Consider the following 21048-nt stretch of genomic DNA (forward strand, 5'->3'; position numbering starts at 1 on the left):
ACTGCACAGCTCCCGGGACTTGAGTCATCAGAGAGCAAACAACAACTCAACTTCAGAAGCTAATAACTATTGGAAGGATTAAGATTTTTTAATAGAAGTAATTTACAAATCTGTTTAACTTTCCGGAGCCAGTGGATATATAAAAAAAAGTTTTGGCGTGGAATACCCCTTTAATGTATTAAGTTAGCGAGAGTAGGGGGTTAGGATCTCTCCTTTAGGATGTTTCTTCTAGTTTCCCCCCTTGAGTTTTGACCATGGACTTTTTCTTTACATTCTCTGGCCTTCATAATGGGTCCCTTAGTGAGTTGGCCCTAGTTTCTTTTAGTTCAATGGGGTTGGATGGTGTGGGACTGTTTAGGTCACTAGGACTTTTGCTACCTCCGCTAGGTTAGTGTTTCAGGGTCTAGGTCTACACGAGTTTTAGCGTCAGACAGTGTATTGTTTGGGATGTATTTGGTTTGTCTGTCTGTCCTGTCCTTTGTGTAGCTCGTGTTATGCAAGGTGTGTGTGTGTTCCCGGAGTCCCTCGGGTGGTGGTGTTGTTTCCCAGGTGCGCCTTCAGCTCAACTAATTCGGGGGGGGGGGGGGGGGGGGGGGCAGGTGTTTCCTGTCTGATGGCATTTATACTGCCGATGGTGTGGTCAGGTATGGTTAAATGGGGTCCCTTAAAATCATGAGCTGGAATGTTAGGGGCCTTAACTCCAAATTCAAACGGCTCTATGTCTGGATTTTGTCAAGAAGCAGTTCCCACACCTGATTTGCTTACAAGAAACTCACTAAACTGGTCAGAAAATACTTGAACTGAAGAGGGCTTGGATAGCGAGGGCATATCACTCCACTTATTCGTTCTCGGAGAGGGAAGTCTTTATTTTGGTAACTAAGTCCCTTCCCCTGGTCATTGATCAGGTGGCTTGTGATAATTTTGGTTGGTTTGTGATTGTACAGTGTTCCCTACACTCCTTTTGTTTTCTGTTGGTGTCTGTGTATGTCCCCCCTCCGTTTCATGTTGAGGTCTTAGAAAATATCACGTCCAAACTGGTGACTTCAATGCGATTCAAGATCCGGGTGTCAATCACACTGGTGCCGCAGACTGAGGTTTGGCGCTGGAAGCAGCTTTCTGACCGGTTATTCTCCTATTACTCGGCAGTGCATAAATCATTTTCCAGGATAGATCTGGCTTATGCCTCCTCTGATCTTCTACCTCTGATAAAAGATGTCCGGTACACCACTAGGGGGATTTCTGACCACTCAGCTCTCGTATTGTCCTTGGGTTTGGGCCCTCGTCAGTCTTCTATGGTCTGGCAGATTCATCCTGGCTGGTTGCAGGAGAAGTAGTATCCTGGCTGGTTGCAGTAGAAGGTAGTTGAGGCATCATTGCTAGAAGCCCATAATTGTTTTTGGGAACATAATAATATGTCTCACCCTTATCAGTTAGTACAATAGGACGCATATAAGGTGCATGTTCAAGGAGCCTTTATGGCGGGGGTTTCAGGGCAAAGGAGGACTTACTCGGCTAGAGAAAGTTCTTTGCAGGTTGGGGCTTTGGAAGCAGAGGTGGTGAGGAATCCTTCCCCTGACAATGAAAGTAAATAGTTGAATGTTAAAAGGGCTCTCCTCATACTTCAGAAGGAGAAGATTCAAAAAAACTGGTGGAGAGGGAGGCGGCATTTTTTGAATTTGGGGATAAAAATGGTAGGCTGCTGGCGTACTTGGCTAGGGAGAGTAGGCCTGTCGCTGCTATCCCATGTACTAGGGGGGCATCCGGGATGCTAGAAACTGACCCAGTTATTAATAAAAGTGTTTCGGGATTTCTATAGTGCTCTTTATATCTCTCAATTACCGAATGTTCTGGCGGGTTTAGTGTCCTTTTTGATGAGTTTGCCTCTAACACCCTTAAATCCGGCTCAGGCTGTCACGTTGGATGCCCCTTTCTCCGTTGAGGAAATCTCGGGAAAGACCCCGGGGTTGGATGGCATGATTGGTGACTGGTACAGGGCGAATGTGGAGCGGCTAATCCCTATTTTAAGGAATCTGTTTAGTGTGGCCCAGGAGACTGGGAGGCTCCCTGACTCCATGAGAGAGGCCCTTATTGTGGCTCTTCCCAAACCAGGAAAGGATCCGACTCTAAATGATTCCTATAGACCCATTTCTCTCCTCAATGTAGATATCAAACTCCTGGCTAAAGTATTGGCTAATCGCCTGCGTAGGGTTATAGCCGCTGTCATCCATCCTGACCAGACAGGTTTTATGCCAGGGAGGGCTACGGACATCAGTGTACAAAGACTGCACCTTAACATAGCTGCGGGAGAAGGGGATGCCTCAGGGGGATATATGTGGTTAGCTTGGATGTCTATAAAGCCTTTGATTCTGTGGAATGGCTGTATTCGCGGGGGGGTTTTGGGGACCCTACGGTTTGGTTCACGGTTCCAGGCGTGGGTACAGCTGTTATATGATAGTCCTAGGGCTAGGGTGCGCACCAATCTGGAGGTTTCTGACTCCCTTCAGCTGGGTAGAGGGATGAGGCAGGGGTGCCCCATCTCCTTTTTTGTTTGCCCTGGCTGCGGCCATCCGAGCATCTACCAATATTCATGGGGTTTGTAGAGGTTCTCCGGAAGAAAAGGTGTCCATGTATGCTGATGATACTTTAGTTTACTTAGCAGATGTTTGTAATTCCCTGGTGGCCCTATTTGCTCTCCTGGACGAGTTTAGTTCCTTTTCTGGTCTGAAAGTCAACTGGGCCTAATCTGCCGTAATGCCGTTGTCTGTGACGGCGGTCCATATCCCATCACTTCCTAATGGGTTGCAGGCGGCCTCTCACTTTAAATATTTGGGAGTGGAGGTTTCTGCTGGTGTGAAGGACTATGTTAAGTTGAATTTAGATCCAGTGTTATTGTCTGTGATGGCTAAACTGCAGGCCTGGTCTCCTCTACCCCTGTCCCTGGCTTGCAGGATTAAATATATTTAAAACCTCCGCGACCAGGTCAGGCGCTGCTCCAGGTGTCCAAACTGAAGGGCGGCTTAGTTGCTCCTAACAGGCACAATTATTTTTTAGCCTCTCAACTGGTGTATGCTGCCTGGTGGATCGACCTGGATTTGGTGAACGCTTCTACTGCTCTAGCGGGAGCTCTCATGGGTTCGTATAAAACATTTACCAATACCCTCTACAGTTATACTCCTACTTCTAGGTTGTTGACCCCTATTAGAACTGTGGCTGAGGTGTGGTGATTGGTTTCTAGACGCTTTCCACTACCGGTAATGTCTCCCAGTACACCTCTGTGGGGGAATCCTCACTTTGAGCACCTGCAGGAGTTGGAGGTTGCCGGGTTCTGGAGCGCTCATGGAGTCAAATTTGCCATGCACTTGTTAGGGGAGTTTCCTGCTTTCCCATAATTTCAAGAAATGTGTGGCCGCTTCCATCTCCCTCGGAGTGCCCAGTTTCGGTACTTCCAGCTGAGACACACGGTGGTGGCACAGTTTGGCTCTCTTGACGTGACTCCGGCCTTTTCTGAGATGGAGCTGCTTCTGGGTACCGCTGACCTCACTATACCTTTGACTCAGCCCGATCGGCGATGTCCGATATTAGCCGCGGGTCCTGGTTGCTGATAGCTTAACACAATGAGAGCCGACCGCGGACATAAATATACGTCCTGCGTCCTTAAGGGGTTTAGAATAAATACAATTTATGAATTAAGCTTAAGCACAGAATAAAAATTTAGATTTAAAAAAAAAACACTGATCAAAATTAGAGAACACTTTCAGATACCTGAAAGTTATTGGTGTTAATCTGGCAACTGGTCTTAACTTAATGATCTGACAAACCCTATTTAACTGGCAGTCTAACTTTCAAGTTTTCACAAAAATGGTGTGCCGTTCCAAAGTGAAACCCTTTGGCAGCTGGTTGTCCAGATGACGGCCAAAGGGCTGACCCTATCAGCCATAGCAAGAGAAGTTGTTTGTTCCAAGTCTGTGATTTCTAAAATATGGCATCTTTACAACATCACAAACTCATTTAAATCCCTCAAAAAGGCTGGTCGCCCTCAAAAGACAAATTTAAGGGAGTAGAAAAACAAGTGTTCCATAGGGTAATATTGTTAAGCCCCAGTGTGCGGTAAAAAGAGAATGACTGGGTGGATGTGTAGCTTCATATACAACAATCATGATAGCATACAAATAGTAGGTTGTTTTCTGCCCTCCGGTTACTGGTATATGCAGTGGACAGTGATGGCTTTGAGGAGGGACCCGGTTTAAACGGCTCTGACCGACCACCAGGGCCGGATCATCATTGGCGCTCATGGAGCACCTGCTCCAGGCCCCGTCACATTCGGGACATCCCTGTGTCCCGAAAAAATCTTTTCAGGACACAAGGATGTCCCGGCGGTTACCTCTCTGCAGTGGCCCCCGCATTTACTTTAAAAACGCAGGAGCCGCCAGGAGGCAGCGCACGCAAGGACGTCACTGACGTCCCGTGCGTGCACCCATAGGAGAACAGCGGAGCATCGAGGAGGACGCGCGCGCATGGTAAATTATCAGAGGCATGTTATCTTCAGTGTTCCGACCTCTGCTCCTACAGTCCCGGGACCTACTGGTATGGTCCATAGGCCATAACAGTAGATCGTGACCCCGGTCCCCGGACCAGTGGTCAGAACAGTGGGGCAGTCTTCCAGGCAGCCTTAATCTGGCCCATCCAACCACGACAAAGTATGGAGGATAAAAGAGGATTTTATTGACCAAGATGCAACGAGTTTCTCTGCACTTGCACAGCTTCCTCAGGCATCAAATGTAAGGGAGGACAGGATAATGCGGATAATCTCCATGGGTAATCGTTTCAAAACTGCAGCAGGAATTGCTCGCCAGTTCAGCACTGAACAGGGTAAGGATCTCGTCATACATTGTCTCAACGTTTAAGAGCATTTGGAATGAAAGCCCAATCTGCAGTGACCAAACCTCTCATTAGAAGAAAGAATCAAAAGGCTAGACTCACCTTTGCTGAGGAGCATGTTGTGTGGAAAGAGAAGTGGTCCAGAGTTCATTTTAGTGATGAAAGAAAGTTATATTTATTTGAGTCTGATGGGAAACATTACGTTCGTTGATAAACTGGGGAAAGTGTGTAAAGAAGTCAGTGAAAGGTGGAGGAGGAAGTGTCATGGTTTGGGGAATGTCCTGATCTAAACCCAATAGAAAACCTCTGGAAAATACTTGGTGACAAAGTTACGGCCAAGAAACCCACTGCTCTAGTGGGATATTGGTCCACTCTTCTTCCAGTCTCTTCCACAGTTCTGTGACTGTTGTAGTCACAGAACTGTGGAAGAGACTGGAAGAAGAGTGGACCAATATCCCTCTAGAGCAGTGTGAGAGACTAGTGATGTCCTGTGGGGGCATAGATGTGCTGAAGTCATTCAAAGCAAAGGCCTGTACACTTCCTACTGATTGGTGACTGCTGTAACCTTCAGAAAATATACTTACAATCTTTCTCTGTGCTACAGTCATTGCTGTTCTCTGATTATGATCATCACGTTTTTTGAAAAATAAATGTTTTATGTTGATATACTTTGGTTATTTTGTAAAACACTGTTCTAATGGCATGATGTACCCCTTACACAAAAGCCTTCAAATGATCAATGTAGATTACATTATTTAAGTGTTCATAAATTGTTCTCTAATTTTGATCTCCAGTGTATAGGCCAGACATGCATTTAAAAACACTTAAAAAAGGTTCTGCCTAAACCTACAACCATAACAGGGCCCATCCCCCCCCCCATCCCAAAAGGAATCCTCAGCAGTAACAAATTTCTGTATGATGCAGCAAAGTTTTAAATGCTCTTCTTAAGAACAATATAATGCATAAGAAACAGGATCCCTATATTCCATACAATATAAAATGTACAAGTAATGCAGTAAACAAGCATTTCTGAGCAGACATCCACATATTTTCGGCCATGTGAACATGACCTTAAGACATTGTTTCACTTGAAGGTTTGGTTTGCCATACACTACAGAACATTTATGAAGGCAGCAGCACTTACTAGGTACTCTTATTTGGCAGTGATTTAATACTGTGAGGGCTTCAACTGCTTCTGTCTTTGTTTCCCATTCAAGTAGACCAGACAAAGTTTTTGATGATGCTGTAAAAGACATAGAATATAAGCTTAAAGGGGTACTCCTGTTGGAAACTTATTTTTTTTTTACATCAACTGCTGCCAGAAAGTTAAACAGATTTGTAAATTACTACTATTAAAAAATCTTAATCCTTCAAGTACCGTATTTATCGGGGTATACCACGCACCGGCCTATAACACGCACCCTCATTTTACCAAGGATATTTGGGTAAAAAAAGTTTTTTACCCAAATATCCATGGTAAAATGAGGGTGCGTGTGTGCGCGTGTATACCCCGATATACCCCCAGGAAAGGCAGGGGGAGAGAGGCCGTCGCTGCCCGCTTCTCTCCCCCTGCCTTTCCTGGGGTCTAGAGCGCTGCTGTCGGCCCTTTTCACCCCCTGGTTATCGGCGCCGCTGCCCGTTCTGTCCCCCTGACTATCGGTGCCGGCGCCGATAGCCAGGGGGAGAGAAGCGGCGCCGACAGCCAGGGGGAGAGAAGGGGCAGCGGCACCCATTGCCGGCGCCGCTGCCCCGTTGCCTCCCCCCATCCCCGGTGGCATAATTACCTGAATCGGATCCGCGCTGCTGCAGGCCTCCGTCGTGCGTCCCCAGCGTCGTTGCTATGCATGGCACGGCGCACTGACGTCATGCGCCGCGCCGTTCAGCGCATAGCAACGACGCCGGGGACGCACGACGGAGGCCTGCAGCAGCGCTGACCCGACTCAGGTAATTATGCCACCGGGGATGGGGGGAGGCAACGGGGCAGCGGCGCTGGCAATGGGTGCCGCTGCCCCTTCTCTCCCCTTGGCTGATAACCAGGGGGTGAGAAGGGCCGACAGCAGCGCTCTAGACCCCAGGAAAGGCAGGGGGAGAGAAGCGGGCAGCGACGGCCTCTCTCCCCCTGCCTTTCCTGGGGGTGTATCGGCGTATAACACGCACACAGACTTTAGGCTAAAAATTTTAGCCTAAAAAGTGCGTGTTATACGCCGATAAATACGGTACTTATCAGCTGCTGAATACTGCAGAGGATTTTTTTTTCTTTTTGGAACACAGAGCTCTCTGCTGAATCACGAGCACAGTGCCCTCTGCTGACATCTCTGTCCATTTTAAGAACTGTCCAGAGTAGGAGAAAATCCCCATAGCAAACATATGCTGCTCTGGACAGTTCCTAAAATGGACAGAGATGACAGCAGAGAGCACTGTGTTCCAAAAAGAAAATAATTTCTTCTGTAGTATTCAGCAGCTAATAAGTACTGGAAGGATTAAGATTTTTTTAATAGAAGTAATTTACAAATTTGTTTAACTTTCAGGCACCAGTTGATTTAAAAAAAAAAAAAAAAAAAAAACTATGCGCACAAGATAATATTAAAAGTATTATTCTACACGATTTAACCTAAACAAGAGACTTGGAATAAAAGAATGGCATGCATGCAATTTGTTACAACTGCTAAATTTCAAATAATTATAAAAAAAATGTGATACTGTCATAAGGTTGTATGTGACTTAATAGGGAACACACTTTTCATTGGAGTCATGTCATAGCTGCAAAGGGAACATCCAGTGCAAATTATCTTCTCATATGTAATATATAAAAGTGAACAGAACACATTGGTTATGTGGGTTATCTAATGATAATATGATTTTTGTCACAGTGATCTACCGATCATTGCAGGACCTGAGGCCTCTGGCTGCTCTAGGCTACTCTTCACTTAGAACCATTTGAAGGGATGGGGGGTTCCCAAGCAGGGGAAATAGGCACATGCGCAGGGATTGTCCTAAAAGGAGGCTGATTGGGTTACTGCTAATTTCCAGGATAAAAAGAGTTACACAGAGAATATAAACCTTCTTGACAACGGACCTGGACAGTGGTCGACCCATTGAACGGGATCTGTTGGGTTTACTTTAGGTGTTTGTTATTTTGTGGAGTTGAGAGGAGATAAAAATTATGCTTTTTCTCTGGTAAAGTCTTGTAATTTGAATGGAGTTCCGTTGAACCGAGCTCAACAATGATGTGAACCTAGCCTTATTGGTACTCTGCTACTCTGGAGGACCAGAGCCTATATCTGACCTGATCAGGACCCTGCAAAAGCACCGTGAAGGTCCCTTTTGGGGACAGGCAACTACATTTAACCACTTTAGGTCCCTTTTGGGGACAGGCAACTAAATTTAACCACTTTAGGTGCTGCAATCAACTTTGATCAGAACGGTTAATGCCAGACGTCGGCATGTTTGCTTGACCATTGCTCGGCATTAGCGGTATGCCCTTGTTGCTTATAGCAGATGTGACTTACTGATTATGAAATGCGTTCAGCTTGTGAGCGTGCTTCATATACCCTGGCCACGACAAGGGTATATTTGCCCTGTGTTGTCTAAGGGTTAAAGAATTACTGTCACTTAAAGGTTTTAATATACAATGAGCTAGACCGAGTGGGGGGCTGAGAAGTTAATTGTACAGCCTCTCACTTCTCCTGTGATGGGTAAGGGCCTGATATAAAAAAAAAATTTTAAGGTGACAGTAACGATTTAAAATGGCATGACAATAATCTAGCAACAGAAATCTCCTAGCAATGCTAAAGGGGTTTAAGCTTGTAATCTAGAACATTTTATTTCACAGTCAGCCAGTGAATATAACACCACAAACATTATTTGTTACTTTATGTTTCTGTCAAAGCTGTAACATAAGCGCTATTAGATTATACGAACGTTTAGCATCGAATACTTTGTGTTTGATAAACTTCGGAACTTTGTGATCTTCACAGAGCTGCAATAAGAAAAGAAGAGGGAAGAAATACTGTCAAATACTGGTGCAGTGTATCCTTTTATTTTGACCAGCAAACAAACTAAAGCCGCCATGCCCCCTCCATAAAGCTCTACAGGAGAGCCGAATATTGCCGAACGGCTCTCCCATAGAGCTTTATAGAGGGGGCGTGGCGGCTCCTGCTTCGGGCGGGGGACGTGACGCACTTCTGTGCTAGAGAACCGGGGCTCCGCTGCTGGGGACCCCTGCAATCTCTCATGCAGCACCCTATCATCAGTCTAACGGAGCGAAGATCGCTCTGTGTCTGATGACTGACGATCCTGGGGCCGGAGTATTTTGACATCACGGCTCCACATCCTTGTGACGTCATGCCCTGCCCCCTCAATGCAAGTCTATGGGAGTGGGCGTAGTGGCCGTCACACCCCCCTCCCAAAGGCTTGAATTGAGGAGGCGGGGCATGACGTCACAAGGGGGTGGAACCGTGATGTCATGATACTCCGGCCCTGTAGTCGTGAGTCATCAGACACGGAGCGATCTTCGCTCTGTGCGGCTGATGATAGGGGGTGCTGCATGAAAGATTGCGGATGTCCCCAGCGGCAGGACCCACTGCAATCAGACGACATCTTATCCCCTATCCTTTGGATAGGGGATAAGATGTCTTAGGGCCGGAGTACCCCTTTAAATTGCCACAAAGACAGGTACATACATTCCTGCTGCAATGCCAAATGCTACTCTGTTCTGAATGTTGTGAAGCTATGTCTATGAATGGAGAAAACAGTAAAGCATATGGTAGGGATTGCCAGGTTGCACTTTATTTTTTTATGCAGCATACTGTAAATCTAACTTACTTTTTGAAAGGTACTTTCTTCCATGCACAATGGAACATTATAGTAGTGCAGAATACAAGACGGTGGCTGGATTATATTCTTAGAAGCTTGGCCGGTGCTCGTAAACCTATTATCCTTGCTCATTGCAAAATCTTTATAGCTACTTGTACCATCTTCTAGTTCAAAAATCTGACTTGGAACAACAGATTGTTGTTTTGACACACTGAAAAAAGAAAAAGATATAAATATTAGGCACTCTCTTTAAAACGGGCAACTTTAAATATTTAGCCAAGTGATAAATATTGTACTACTCTTCCTTTTTTGTAACTCCTGTTTATTTTTGTAGTTCGTAACTGTTTTGGAGAGAGTGAGAAGAAAGGGCAAGAGAGGGAGAGAGGGATAAAAATATTGTGAGAGGATAGTAAAGGATTGGTGGTTGATCTCAAGCATAATTATTAGGTCCCTGAACATAGGGCAAAGATGCATAAATGTACATTTTAGTGATTTACAAGTCTGTCTTACCAAATATTAAGTTTCTTTCCAAAAACCTCCACATTATTGAGATGAGTAACTGCTCTTTTCACGGAATACTCATCACCCATCTCCACGAGGGCAGTGCCTGGAATAGTCTTCATGAACTTTACCTGCAAATAAAAAGAAAAATATTATTATCATCCATTTTCTGTTTTATGTGCTTTATACATAAACCATGAGGATAAACTCAGTTTCTAGGAGCATGACAGATTAGAACTCCCTAGGCAGGGTTCATACTGAGGAATTGAGACTCCGATGGTGGCCGGCCCCAACTGAATCAATCAGCACTAGGACCGCAGACATTGCTATCCATGTATGTATACCATGCGGAATCCACCTAAAGAATGACAAGATCATTCTTGCAAGGCGCAATTCCAGCGGCAGAAGTTACACCACTACAATTCCTAAGTGTAGACTGTGCAGCAAAATCCCATTAACAGCAACGGGATTCGGCTGTACCGGAATCTTTAAGTGTAATTCCTCAGTATGAACCAGTCTTGAAATGGATGTCTTATCAAGACCAACCCCCTTTTCAGATTAATAAAGTCCACCAATCACAAACTCCTAGTGAGGAAAATCTAGACTTACACAGAAGCCATTTAAATGAATTACTGAAATTGTTATAAGTGGCTGAGCAGAGTTCGCTGTAGCAAATGTTGCTCTTTGTTAGGTGCTCTCCTCTTTAGCTAATAGAATCTAAAAAGTCCATATGCAATAATAAAGGAATATGGAAAGGCTGACTTATTCCGATTGGTTCCCTAACTAGTTAAGATAATTAAGTACAGTAGTTCTTTTCTTCCATATATGATAGCTGCTTAAGTTCACGCCTTGTTTTTGTATACGTTTAAAATGGTCATCTTCTGACCCCTATAACTTATTATACTTATTTTTCCGCGTATTGGGCGGTATGAGTGCTAATTTTTTTCGCCGTGATCTGAAGTTTTTAGCGGTACCATTGATAGGACTTCTTGATTGCTATTTATTCATTTTTTCATGATATAAAAAGTGACCAAAAATGCACTATTTAGGACTTTAGAATTTTTTTGCGCATACGTCGTTGACCCTGCGGTTTAATTAACAATATATTTTTATAATTCGGACATTTCCGCACGCGGCGATACCACATATGTTTATTTTTATTTAAACAGTTTTTTTTTATGGGAAAAGGGGGGCGATTCAAACTTTTATTAGGGGAGAGGTTAAATGATCTTTATTCACTTTTTTTTGCAGTGTTATAGCTCCCATAGGTGGCAATAACACTGCACACACTGATCTTTTACATTGATCAGTGGTTTCTCATAAGAACCATTTCGCCGCGGCGATCCCGAACAGCTCCCTGAGCTAACCGGCATGGTTTCACTTTCACTTTAGATGCAGCGTTCAACTTTGAACGCCGCGTCTAAAGGGTTAATAGCACGCAGCACTGCGATCACTGCCGCACGCTATTAGCCACGGGCCATGGCCCCGCATTATAGAAAGGGAGAGGACTCATTGGTCCTTAAGGGGTTAAGAGGTTAAAGGGGTTATCCAGGAAAAAAAAACTTTTTTTTATATATATATCAACTGGCTCCAGAAAGTTAAACAGATTTCTAAATTACTTCTATTAAGAAATCTTAATCCTTTCAGTACTTATGAGCTTCTGCAGTTAAGGTTGTTCTTTTCTAAGTGGTCTCTGATGACACGTCTCGGGAACCACCCAGTTTAGAAGCAAATCCCCATAGCAAACCTCTTCTAAACTGGGCGGTTCCCGAGACACGTCATCAGAGAGCATGTAGACCGAAAAGAACAACCTTAACTTCAATAGCTCATAAGTACTGAAAGGATTAAGATTTCTAATAGAAGTAATTTACAAATCTGTTTAACTTTCTGGAGCCAGTTGATATATATAAAAAAAAAAGTTTTTCCCTGGATAACCCCTTTAACCCAGTCTGAGACAGAGGGTTGGATACAAAAGCAGTACTCATTTGCAGTTGGCGCTGAGGAAGGGTAGCAGATTAGTAGACCTGTTGCAGGCTGCAAGACTCTTCCTGTATCTTTAAGGCTGTAGAAGCAATTTGTACTGGGTGTTAGGTTTAACATTAAAGCGTTACTGTCATTAGTAAGAACATTAAAAAAAAAATGCTTAACCCCTTAAAGAATACCTGTCACCATCTCCACTGCTTTATATTATGCTGTTGGTATGTTGCCCTCTTTATTAACAGTTTTCCTTTTTTTTATTTTCGCTCAGTATTTCCTTCATATTTATCTTTCAAAGCCTACTCACTGCCTGTCATTTTTCTCTGGCCGAAGTGGGCGCTACCCGGCAGGCGTGACGTCAGATGAAGCCTGCCGAGTAACACTTCCGCCCTTACATGGTGTCATGTTATGATAGGGTAACAACTCCCATCCACCTCTCAGCACACACAAAGGATCCTGTAGGTCCCCCAAGCTGTCTCAGGTACACTCTCAAGACACCTCAAAATGAAGTAAGGGGCTGCCTGCCACGGGGGCTCCCTTCACACTGCGCCCCAATATCCTATCAGCGGAGGTAACATGTCTCTCTCCGCTCCTCAGGGGTCTCCTGGGCCTGTGTGCCTTCACTGAGGGCCACCTGGACCCTGAGCTGCAGTGATGACTGACTGGCTGAGCAGAGCCCAGTGCGTGTCCACCCCCTGCTCTTACTTACTGTTGGCAGCGTGTCCATCTCCTGCTCGTTCTCACTGCTGGCGGCGCGAGCTTGCAGATGCCCGTCGGCGTGTCCACCCCCGTACTTACCAGTGATCGGCATAGGGGTCCCTGAACTAATCTCCTCTGGTGGGGGAACTCCTCTCCTCTGGTGGGGGAGCGAGCCGTAAGCCCAGCAGCACACAGCGCTAGCTCCCGCCTGTCTGATTGACAGGCAGGGAGCAGCGCTGTGCTTGTCACGTGTCTGAGATTTCGGACTCATGCCAGGCCAGCAAGAGTCCGAAATCTATAAGACCGGATTATGTAGGGAGACCCCTAGTGGTGTTTTTTTTTAAACTAAAATTACACATGGAAAGAAACTTTTTTAATCACATACATTCAGGAAGTTTTTAGGGATATATTTATTAATGTACAATATATAAAAACTTTATATTTAAGGACCCAGACAATTTTCACTGTAGGACCCGGCCATTGTTTGCACATCTAAATCCCAAGAAGGTCGGCACTGCAACCAATAGTTGGTGCCCGAGGACCAATGTAACAAGAATCCAGTAGAAAGAAGGGTCCCGGCACTTAGAAGCTTTTTGAAATCTCAAAGGTTTTTATTTATGCAACATGCATAGCATACAGGGTAGGTACGCGTTACGGCTCAATAGCCTTTGTCAACCAGTACAGGTAACTGTTAGAATGCACCTTATATAATTACATCCGGTTCACAGGTACCACGTCATTAATTACTATCATTCAAAGCACATGATGTACTGTGAAGATGTATACATATTGAAAACAATATAAAATGAAAAAAGTAAAAAGACAAATCATTAATAGAAAATTTTCATAGCGGAGATTTCCGTAGAGTGCAGATTCATTTCCCGCTCTGTAAAGAAATTAGCAAATATATACATTAACTAATGCCATTCAGGTCAACATATATCTATAATAATCGTGAAAGTTCATAATCGCGGTTCATACCGCGCGGCTCCAGAGTCCCTAAACGGTGTATCCAAAACCCTTCCTTCTGGATGAGTAATTTTTTAATATCACCACCTCTCCGTGGTTGCACGACCTCATCAATCACCTGATACTGTAATTGTGATATGGAATGGTTTTTATTGCTGAAATGTGCAGGGATGGGGAGAAGAAGATTTTGGCATCTGATACTCGATTTATGGCGATTAATGCGGTCTCCCACACGCTGGGTGGTCTCCCCCACGTATAGGAGACCGCACGGGCATTTTATTATGTATATGACATTACGAGATTGGCATGTGAAAAATTTGGTAATGGGGAATTTTTTTCCGGAATATGGATGTGTAATTTGATTGCCTTTGATCACATTGCTACATTGAGCGCAGTTCAAACACGGATAAGTACCGGTGCGTTGTGTTCCTAAAAAACTTTGGCGACTTTTTTGTTTACCCCCGATGTCTGCTCTTATTAAAGTATCTTTAATATTTTTAGATTGTTTATTGCAGATCAATGGTGGGGTTTTAAATTCTTCTATTTGGGGGTAAGATTTCTGAAGTATGTTCCAATAATTTTTTACAATCTTGTCTATTTTGAATGTAAGGGGATGGTATGTTCGAATAAATGGAATAATTTTGGTTTGCTTGTTACGTTTTTCTACATTATGAGGGTAGGAGGTAACGGTGGGTTGGAAAACTTTACTGGGGTAGCCCCTTCTGCTAAATTTGTCCTCCAATTCTTTACATCTCACAGCACGTAATTCGGGGTCCGTCACTATCCTTTCTATTCTTTTTTTCTGGGAAATGGGAATAGATTTTTTCATGGAAGGGGGGTGGGCACTGGTGTAATGAAGTAAGCTATTTTTATCAGTGGGCTTACGGTATAGGTCTGTACAAAGGCCTCCTTTTCCATCTTTCTGAATGAGTGTATCCAAAAAACTGACCTGTCATTGGTCAGCCATCATGGTAAATTTTAATTCTGCTCTTATGTTGTTAATAAAAGAAAAAAACTCATCCAGTGTCGCACGTGGCCCCTCCCAAATGCATACAATGTCGTCAATAAATCGTCGCCAAATAATGGCATGTTTTTTAAAAAGGTCATGTGAGTACACATATTGATATTCAAAATGCGACATGTATGCATTTGCATATGGAGGGACCACGTTCGCTCCCATCGCCGAACCCCTGCATTGCAAATAGTATGTATCTTCAAACAAAAAGTAATTCTCTCTCAGAACAATATTCAACAGGTCAAGAAAAAAGTTTTTTTGTAACTCATCATAATCACTTTGATCAAGAATCCACTTAGTGGCCTCACAACCCCTATCATGTTCAATTGCAGTGTACAAACCAACTACATCAATGGTAACTAGCCATGTTTCACCTGTTATGTTTGTTACCCCTGACAACACATTCAAAAAATCACCGGTATCCAATAAAAATGCAGGAGTTTTCTGGATCAAAAGGAGTTAACATCTTCTCCAATAAAACAGAAAATGGGGAAAGTACAGAATCCATGGAGGAGACAATGGGGCGTCCCGGGGGATCGACCAAACTTTTATGAACCTTGGGCAAGATATAAAATACAGGTGTTATTGGATTCTGTATTTGTAAATAAGTGCACATCTTTTCATCGATCACCCCAAGGTCCCTATGTCTCTCTACCATGGACCTGATCTTTTTCTGAGTTTTACCCAGAGGGTTATTTTCAAGTGGTAAATAAGTACCTGTGTCTGACAGCTGCCGCATCACCTCTTTTTTATATGAAGTGGTATCCATAATGACAATGGAACAATTATAGTAATGCTGCGGTCAGCTGCCAGATCAGATAAAGCTCGTCTCTCTAACACAGAAATGTTACCGTGGACTCTGTAGTCCCCTCTTTTTATTTCTTTTACCAAATTATCAATGTCAGTTTTCACCAACTTACAATAGGTCTCCACAGGATGATAATATTTAGGAGGCATATAATGACTTTTTTGTTTAAGATTGAAATCCTCCAATTTGAGGATTCCTGGCGATGGCACCAACTCCTCAAGTCTAGCCGAGGAGTCCTGTTGAGGTCTATCTGTGGAGAAATGGGCTTTTAAACGGATCATGCGAAAAAATCGCTCCAAGTCAATGTCCAGTTGAAAAGTATCTAATCTGTCCGTAGGACAAAATGAAAGCCCCTTTTGTAACACCCCTATCTCCACAGATGACAAGCATTTAGATGAAATGTTAATAACAATATTCTCAGAGGTTAAAGTCTCGGTATTACCTGTGACCTCGTTATCACCGGTCCGGTTGGTGCGCCGATGATGGCGGCCTCCCCGCCTCCCTGGCGTCCTCGCCTTCGCTGAAAAAAAGGGGGGCGTCGGTCTCGGCGTGCCTGGAACTCGCTTCCCGAGCTGGAGGAGGAGTATCCTCCCCTACCTTGAGAGGAGGGTCCCCGTTGTGCATACCCGGAGGTATCCCGCCATCGGTAGACTCGCTTGGCTAAGTAATCTTCTGTATCCCGTAAGAATTTCTTTCTTTTTCTTTCCTCTATATCTTTCCTCAAGGTAGTCAGTTGTGCATCAAGGTTTTCTTTAAGTTTCAGAAATTCCTCGCTGTTCAAGGTGTCCCGCAATTGTTGTTCAGTCGCCTCAACTTCTTTTTTAATCTCCGTAATCGCTTTTTGCAGGCGATCAACTGTTAGTACAATTATGTCCATTGAACATTTGTTCAGAATTCTCTCAAAATCTTTACAATAAAGCTCATCGTCAGCAAATAAAGTTGGTCGTAAATTTACTCTTAAGCCGCGCGGAATCCGTTCCGTGCGAAAGTATTCTGTAAGAGTCGTATTATGTAATTCATAGGAGAGTAGACGGCGTGTCTCTTTTTCCCAGGCTCGTCTCCTCAATTCATGGGAAGGTGTCTGCAGGAAATCCGCTGAAGTGGTTGTCTGTGCAATTATCCTGGAGGCTTCATCCTCATTGTAAGATAACATAGACATTCCTCAGGTGCGTGATTGTACCAAGTAACGAAAGCCAAATCCCAAGAAGGTCGGCACTGCAACCAATAGTTGGTGCCCGAGGACCAATGTAACAAGAATCCAGTAGAAAGAAGGGTCCCGGCACTCAGAAGCTTTTTGAAATCTCAAAGGTTTTTATTTATGCAACATGCATAGCATACAGGGTAGGTACGCGTTACGGCTCAATAGCCTTTGTCAACCAGTACAGGTAACTGTTAGAATGCACCTTATATAATTACATCCGGTTCACAGGTACCACGTCATTAATTACTATCATTCAAAGCACATGATGTACTGTGAAGATGTATACATATTGAAAACAATATAAAATGAAAAAAGTAAAAAGACAAATCATTAATAGAAAATTTTCATAGCAGAGATTTCCGTAGAGTGCAGATTCATTTCCCGCTCTGTAAAGAAATTAGCAAATATATACATTAACTAATGCCATTCAGGTCAACATATATCTATAATAATCGTATATATACGATATAGAGGAAAGAAAAAGAAAGAAATTCTTGCGGGATACAGAAGATTACTTAGCCAAGCGAGTCTACCGATGGCGGGATACCTCCGGGTATGCACAACGGGGACCCTCCTCTCAAGGCAGGGGAGGATACTCCTCCTCCAGCTCGGGAAGCGAGTTCCAGGCACGCCGAGACCGACGCCCCCCTTTTTTTTCAGCGAAGGCGAGGACGCCAGGGAGGCCGCCATCATCGGCGCACCAACCGGACCGGTGATAACGAGGTCACAGGTAATACCGAGACTTTAACCTCTGAGAATATTGTTATTAACATTTCATCTAAATGCTTGTCATCTGTGGAGATAGGGGTGTTACAAAAGGGGCTTTCATTTTGTCCTACGGACAGATTAGATACTTTTCAACTGAACATTGACTTGGAGCGATTTTTTCGCATGATCCGTTTAAAAGCCCATTTCTCCACAGATAGACCTCAACAGGACTCCTCGGCTAGACTTGAGGAGTCGGTGCCATCGCCAGGAATCCTCAAATTGGAGGATTTCAATCTTAAACAAAAAAGTCATTATATGCCTCCTAAATATTATCATCCTGTGGAGACCTATTGTAAGTTGGTGAAAACTGACATTGATAATTTGGTAAAAGAAATAAAAAGAGGGGACTACAGAGTCCACGGTAACATTTCTGTGTTAGAGAGACGAGCTTTATCTGATCTGGCAGCTGACCGCAGCATTACTATAAAACCCGGTGACAAGGGAGGTTCCATTGTCATTATGGATACCACTTCATATAAAAAAGAGGTGATGCGGCAGCTGTCAGACACAGGTACTTATTTACCACTTGAAAATAACCCTCTGGGTAAAACTCAGAAAAAGATCAGGTCCATGGTAGAGAGACATAGGGACCTTGGGGTGATCGAGGAAAAGATGTGCACTTATTTACAAATACAGAATCCAATAACACCTGTATTTTATATCTTGCCCAAGGTTCATAAAAGTTTGGTCGATCCCCCGGGACGCCCCATTGTCTCCTCCATGGATTCTGTACTTTCCCCACTTTCTGTTTTATTGGAGAAGATGTTAACTCCTTTGATCCAGAAAACTCCTGCATTTTTATTGGATACCGGTGATTTTTTGAATGTGTTGTCAGGGGTAACAAACATAACAGGTGAAACATGGCTAGTTACCATTGATGTAGTTGGTTTGTACACTGCAATTGAACATGATAGGGGTTGTGAGGCCACTAAGTGGATTCTTGATCAAAGTGATTATGATGAGTTACAAAAAAAACTTTTTTCTTGACCTGTTGAATATTGTTCTGAGAGAGAATTACTTTTTGTTTGAAGATACATACTATTTGCAATGCAGGGGTTCGGCGATGGGAGCGAACGTGGCCCCTCCATATGCAAATGCATACATGTCGCATTTTGAATATCAATATGTGTACTCACATGACCTTTTTAAAAAACATGCCATTATTTGGCGACGATTTATTGACGACATTGTATGCATTTGGGAGGGGCCACGTGCGACACTGGATGAGTTTTTTTCTTTTATTAAACAACATAAGAGCAGAATTAAAATTTACCATGATGGCTGACCAATGACAGGTCAGTTTTTTGGATACACTCATTCAGAAAGATGGAAAAGGAGGCCTTTGTACAGACCTATACCGTAAGCCCACTGATAAAAATAGCTTACTTCATTACACCAGTGCCCACCCCCCTTCCATGAAAAAATCTATTCCCATTTCCCAGAAAAAAAGAATAGAAAGGATAGTGACGGACCCCGAATTACGTGCTGTGAGATGTAAAGAATTGGAGGACAAATTTAGCAGAAGGGGCTACCCCAGTAAAGTTTTCCAACCCACCGTTACCTCCTACCCTCATAATGTAGAAAAACGTAACAAGCAAACCAAAATTATTCCATTTATTCGAACATACCATCCCCTTACATTCAAAATAGACAAGATTGTAAAAAATTATTGGAACATACTTCAGAAATCTTACCCCCAAATAGAAGAATTTAAAACCCCACCATTGATCTGCAATAAACGATCTAAAAATATTAAAGATACTTTAATAAGAGCAGACATCGGGGGTAAACAAAAAAGTCGCCAAAGTTTTTTAGGAACACAACGCACCGGTACTTATCCGTGTTTGAACTGCGCTCAATGTAGCAATGTGATCAAAGGCAATCAAATTACACATCCATATTCCGGAAAAAAATTCCCCATTACCAAATTTTTCACATGCCAATCTCGTAATGTCATATACATAATAAAATGCCCGTGTGGTCTCCTATACGTGGGGGAGACCACCCAGCGTGTGGGAGACCGCATTAATCGCCATAAATCGAGTATCAGATGCCAAAATCTTCTTCTCCCCATCCCTGCACATTTCAGCAATAAAAACCATTCCATATCACAATTACAGTATCAGGTGATTGATGAGGTCGTGCAACCACGGAGAGGTGGTGATATTAAAAAATTACTCATCCAGAAGGAAGCGTTTTGGATACACCGTTTAGGGACTCTGGAGCCGCGCGGTATGAACCGCGATTATGAACTTTCACGATTATTATAGATATATGTTGACCTGAATGGCATTAGTTAATGTATATATTTGCTAATTTCTTTACAGAGCGGGAAATGAATCTGCACTCTACGGAAATCTCCGCTATGAAAATTTTCTATTAATGATTTGTCTTTTTACTTTTTTCATTTTATATTGTTTTCAATATGTATACATCTTCACAGTACATCATGTGCTTTGAATGATAGTAATTAATGACGTGGTACCTGTGAACCGGATGTAATTATATAAGGTGCATTCTAACAGTTACCTGTACTGGTTGACAAAGGCTATTGAGCCGTAACGCGTACCTACCCTGTATGCTATGCATGTTGCATAAATAAAAACCTTTGAGATTTCAAAAAGCTTCTGATTGTTTGCACATCTGACCACTGTCACTTTAAACATTAATAACTCTTAGATGCTTTTACCTTTCATTCTGATTCCGAGACTGCTTTTTCGTGACATATTCTACTTTATGTTAGTGGTAAAATTGACCCCATTATACAAACTGCACCCCTCAAAGTATTCAATATGACATTCAAAAGGTTTGTTAACCCTTTAGGTGTATCACAGGAATAGCAGCAAATTGAAGGAGAAAATTCAAAATCTTCATTTTTTACACTCGCATGTTCTTGTAGACCCAGTTATTGAATTTTTACAAGGGGTAAAAGGAGAGAAATCTTCCTAAAATGTGTAACCCAATTTCTCTTGAGTAAGAAAATACCTCATATGTGTATGTCAAGGGATCGGCGGGCGCAGTAGAGGGCTCAGAAGGGAAGGAGCGACAGTGGGATTTTGGAGAGTGTGAGTTTTTCTGAAATGGTTTTTGGGGGGCATGTCACATTTAGGAAGCCCCTATAGTGCCAGAACAGCAAAAAAAACAAAAAAAACAAAAAAAACTAAAAAAACACATGGCATACTATTTTGTAAACTACACCCCTCAAGGAATGTAACAAGGGGTCCAGTGAGCCTTAACACCCCACAGGTGTTTGACGACTTTTCATTAAAGTTGGATGTGTAAATGATTTTTTTTTCTCTAGGGATAATAGGACAAAATGCCCCCCAAAAATTGTAACTAGGGATCGACCGATATCGTTTTTTTTTAGGGCCGATACCGATAATCTGTGGAGGTTAGGGCCGATAGCTTATACCGATA

General features: G+C 43.2%; 1 protein-coding gene and 1 long non-coding RNA gene across 4 annotated transcripts in view; one reads left to right on the forward strand and one right to left on the reverse strand.

Moving 5' to 3' along the window:
- The window catches only part of HNRNPLL (heterogeneous nuclear ribonucleoprotein L like), a 253232-nt gene that overhangs the window by 148017 nt on the left and 84167 nt on the right, over nt 1–21048 (reverse strand). For 2 of the 3 annotated variants that reach the window (XM_056567444.1, XM_056567441.1), the window contains exons 9-12: nt 10204–10325; nt 9703–9904; nt 8800–8857; nt 6023–6121 (exon numbers count right to left, since the gene is read on the reverse strand). The exons of the other annotated variant lie outside the window; for it this stretch is intronic. In XM_056567444.1, coding sequence (XP_056423419.1) covers nt 6023–6121; nt 8800–8857; nt 9703–9904; nt 10204–10325 — 481 coding nt within the window. The remainder of the gene's footprint in view (nt 1–6022; nt 6122–8799; nt 8858–9702; nt 9905–10203; nt 10326–21048) is intronic. 3 annotated transcript variants of the gene reach the window in all.
- LOC130362636 (uncharacterized) overlaps nt 1–21048 on the forward strand; it is a 94339-nt gene that overhangs the window by 47012 nt on the left and 26279 nt on the right. The gene's annotated exons all lie outside the window — the stretch shown is intronic.

The sequence above is a fragment of the Hyla sarda genome, chromosome 3, assembly GCF_029499605.1.
Source record: "Hyla sarda isolate aHylSar1 chromosome 3, aHylSar1.hap1, whole genome shotgun sequence".
In the NCBI taxonomy this organism is placed as follows: domain Eukaryota; kingdom Metazoa; phylum Chordata; class Amphibia; order Anura; family Hylidae; genus Hyla; species Hyla sarda.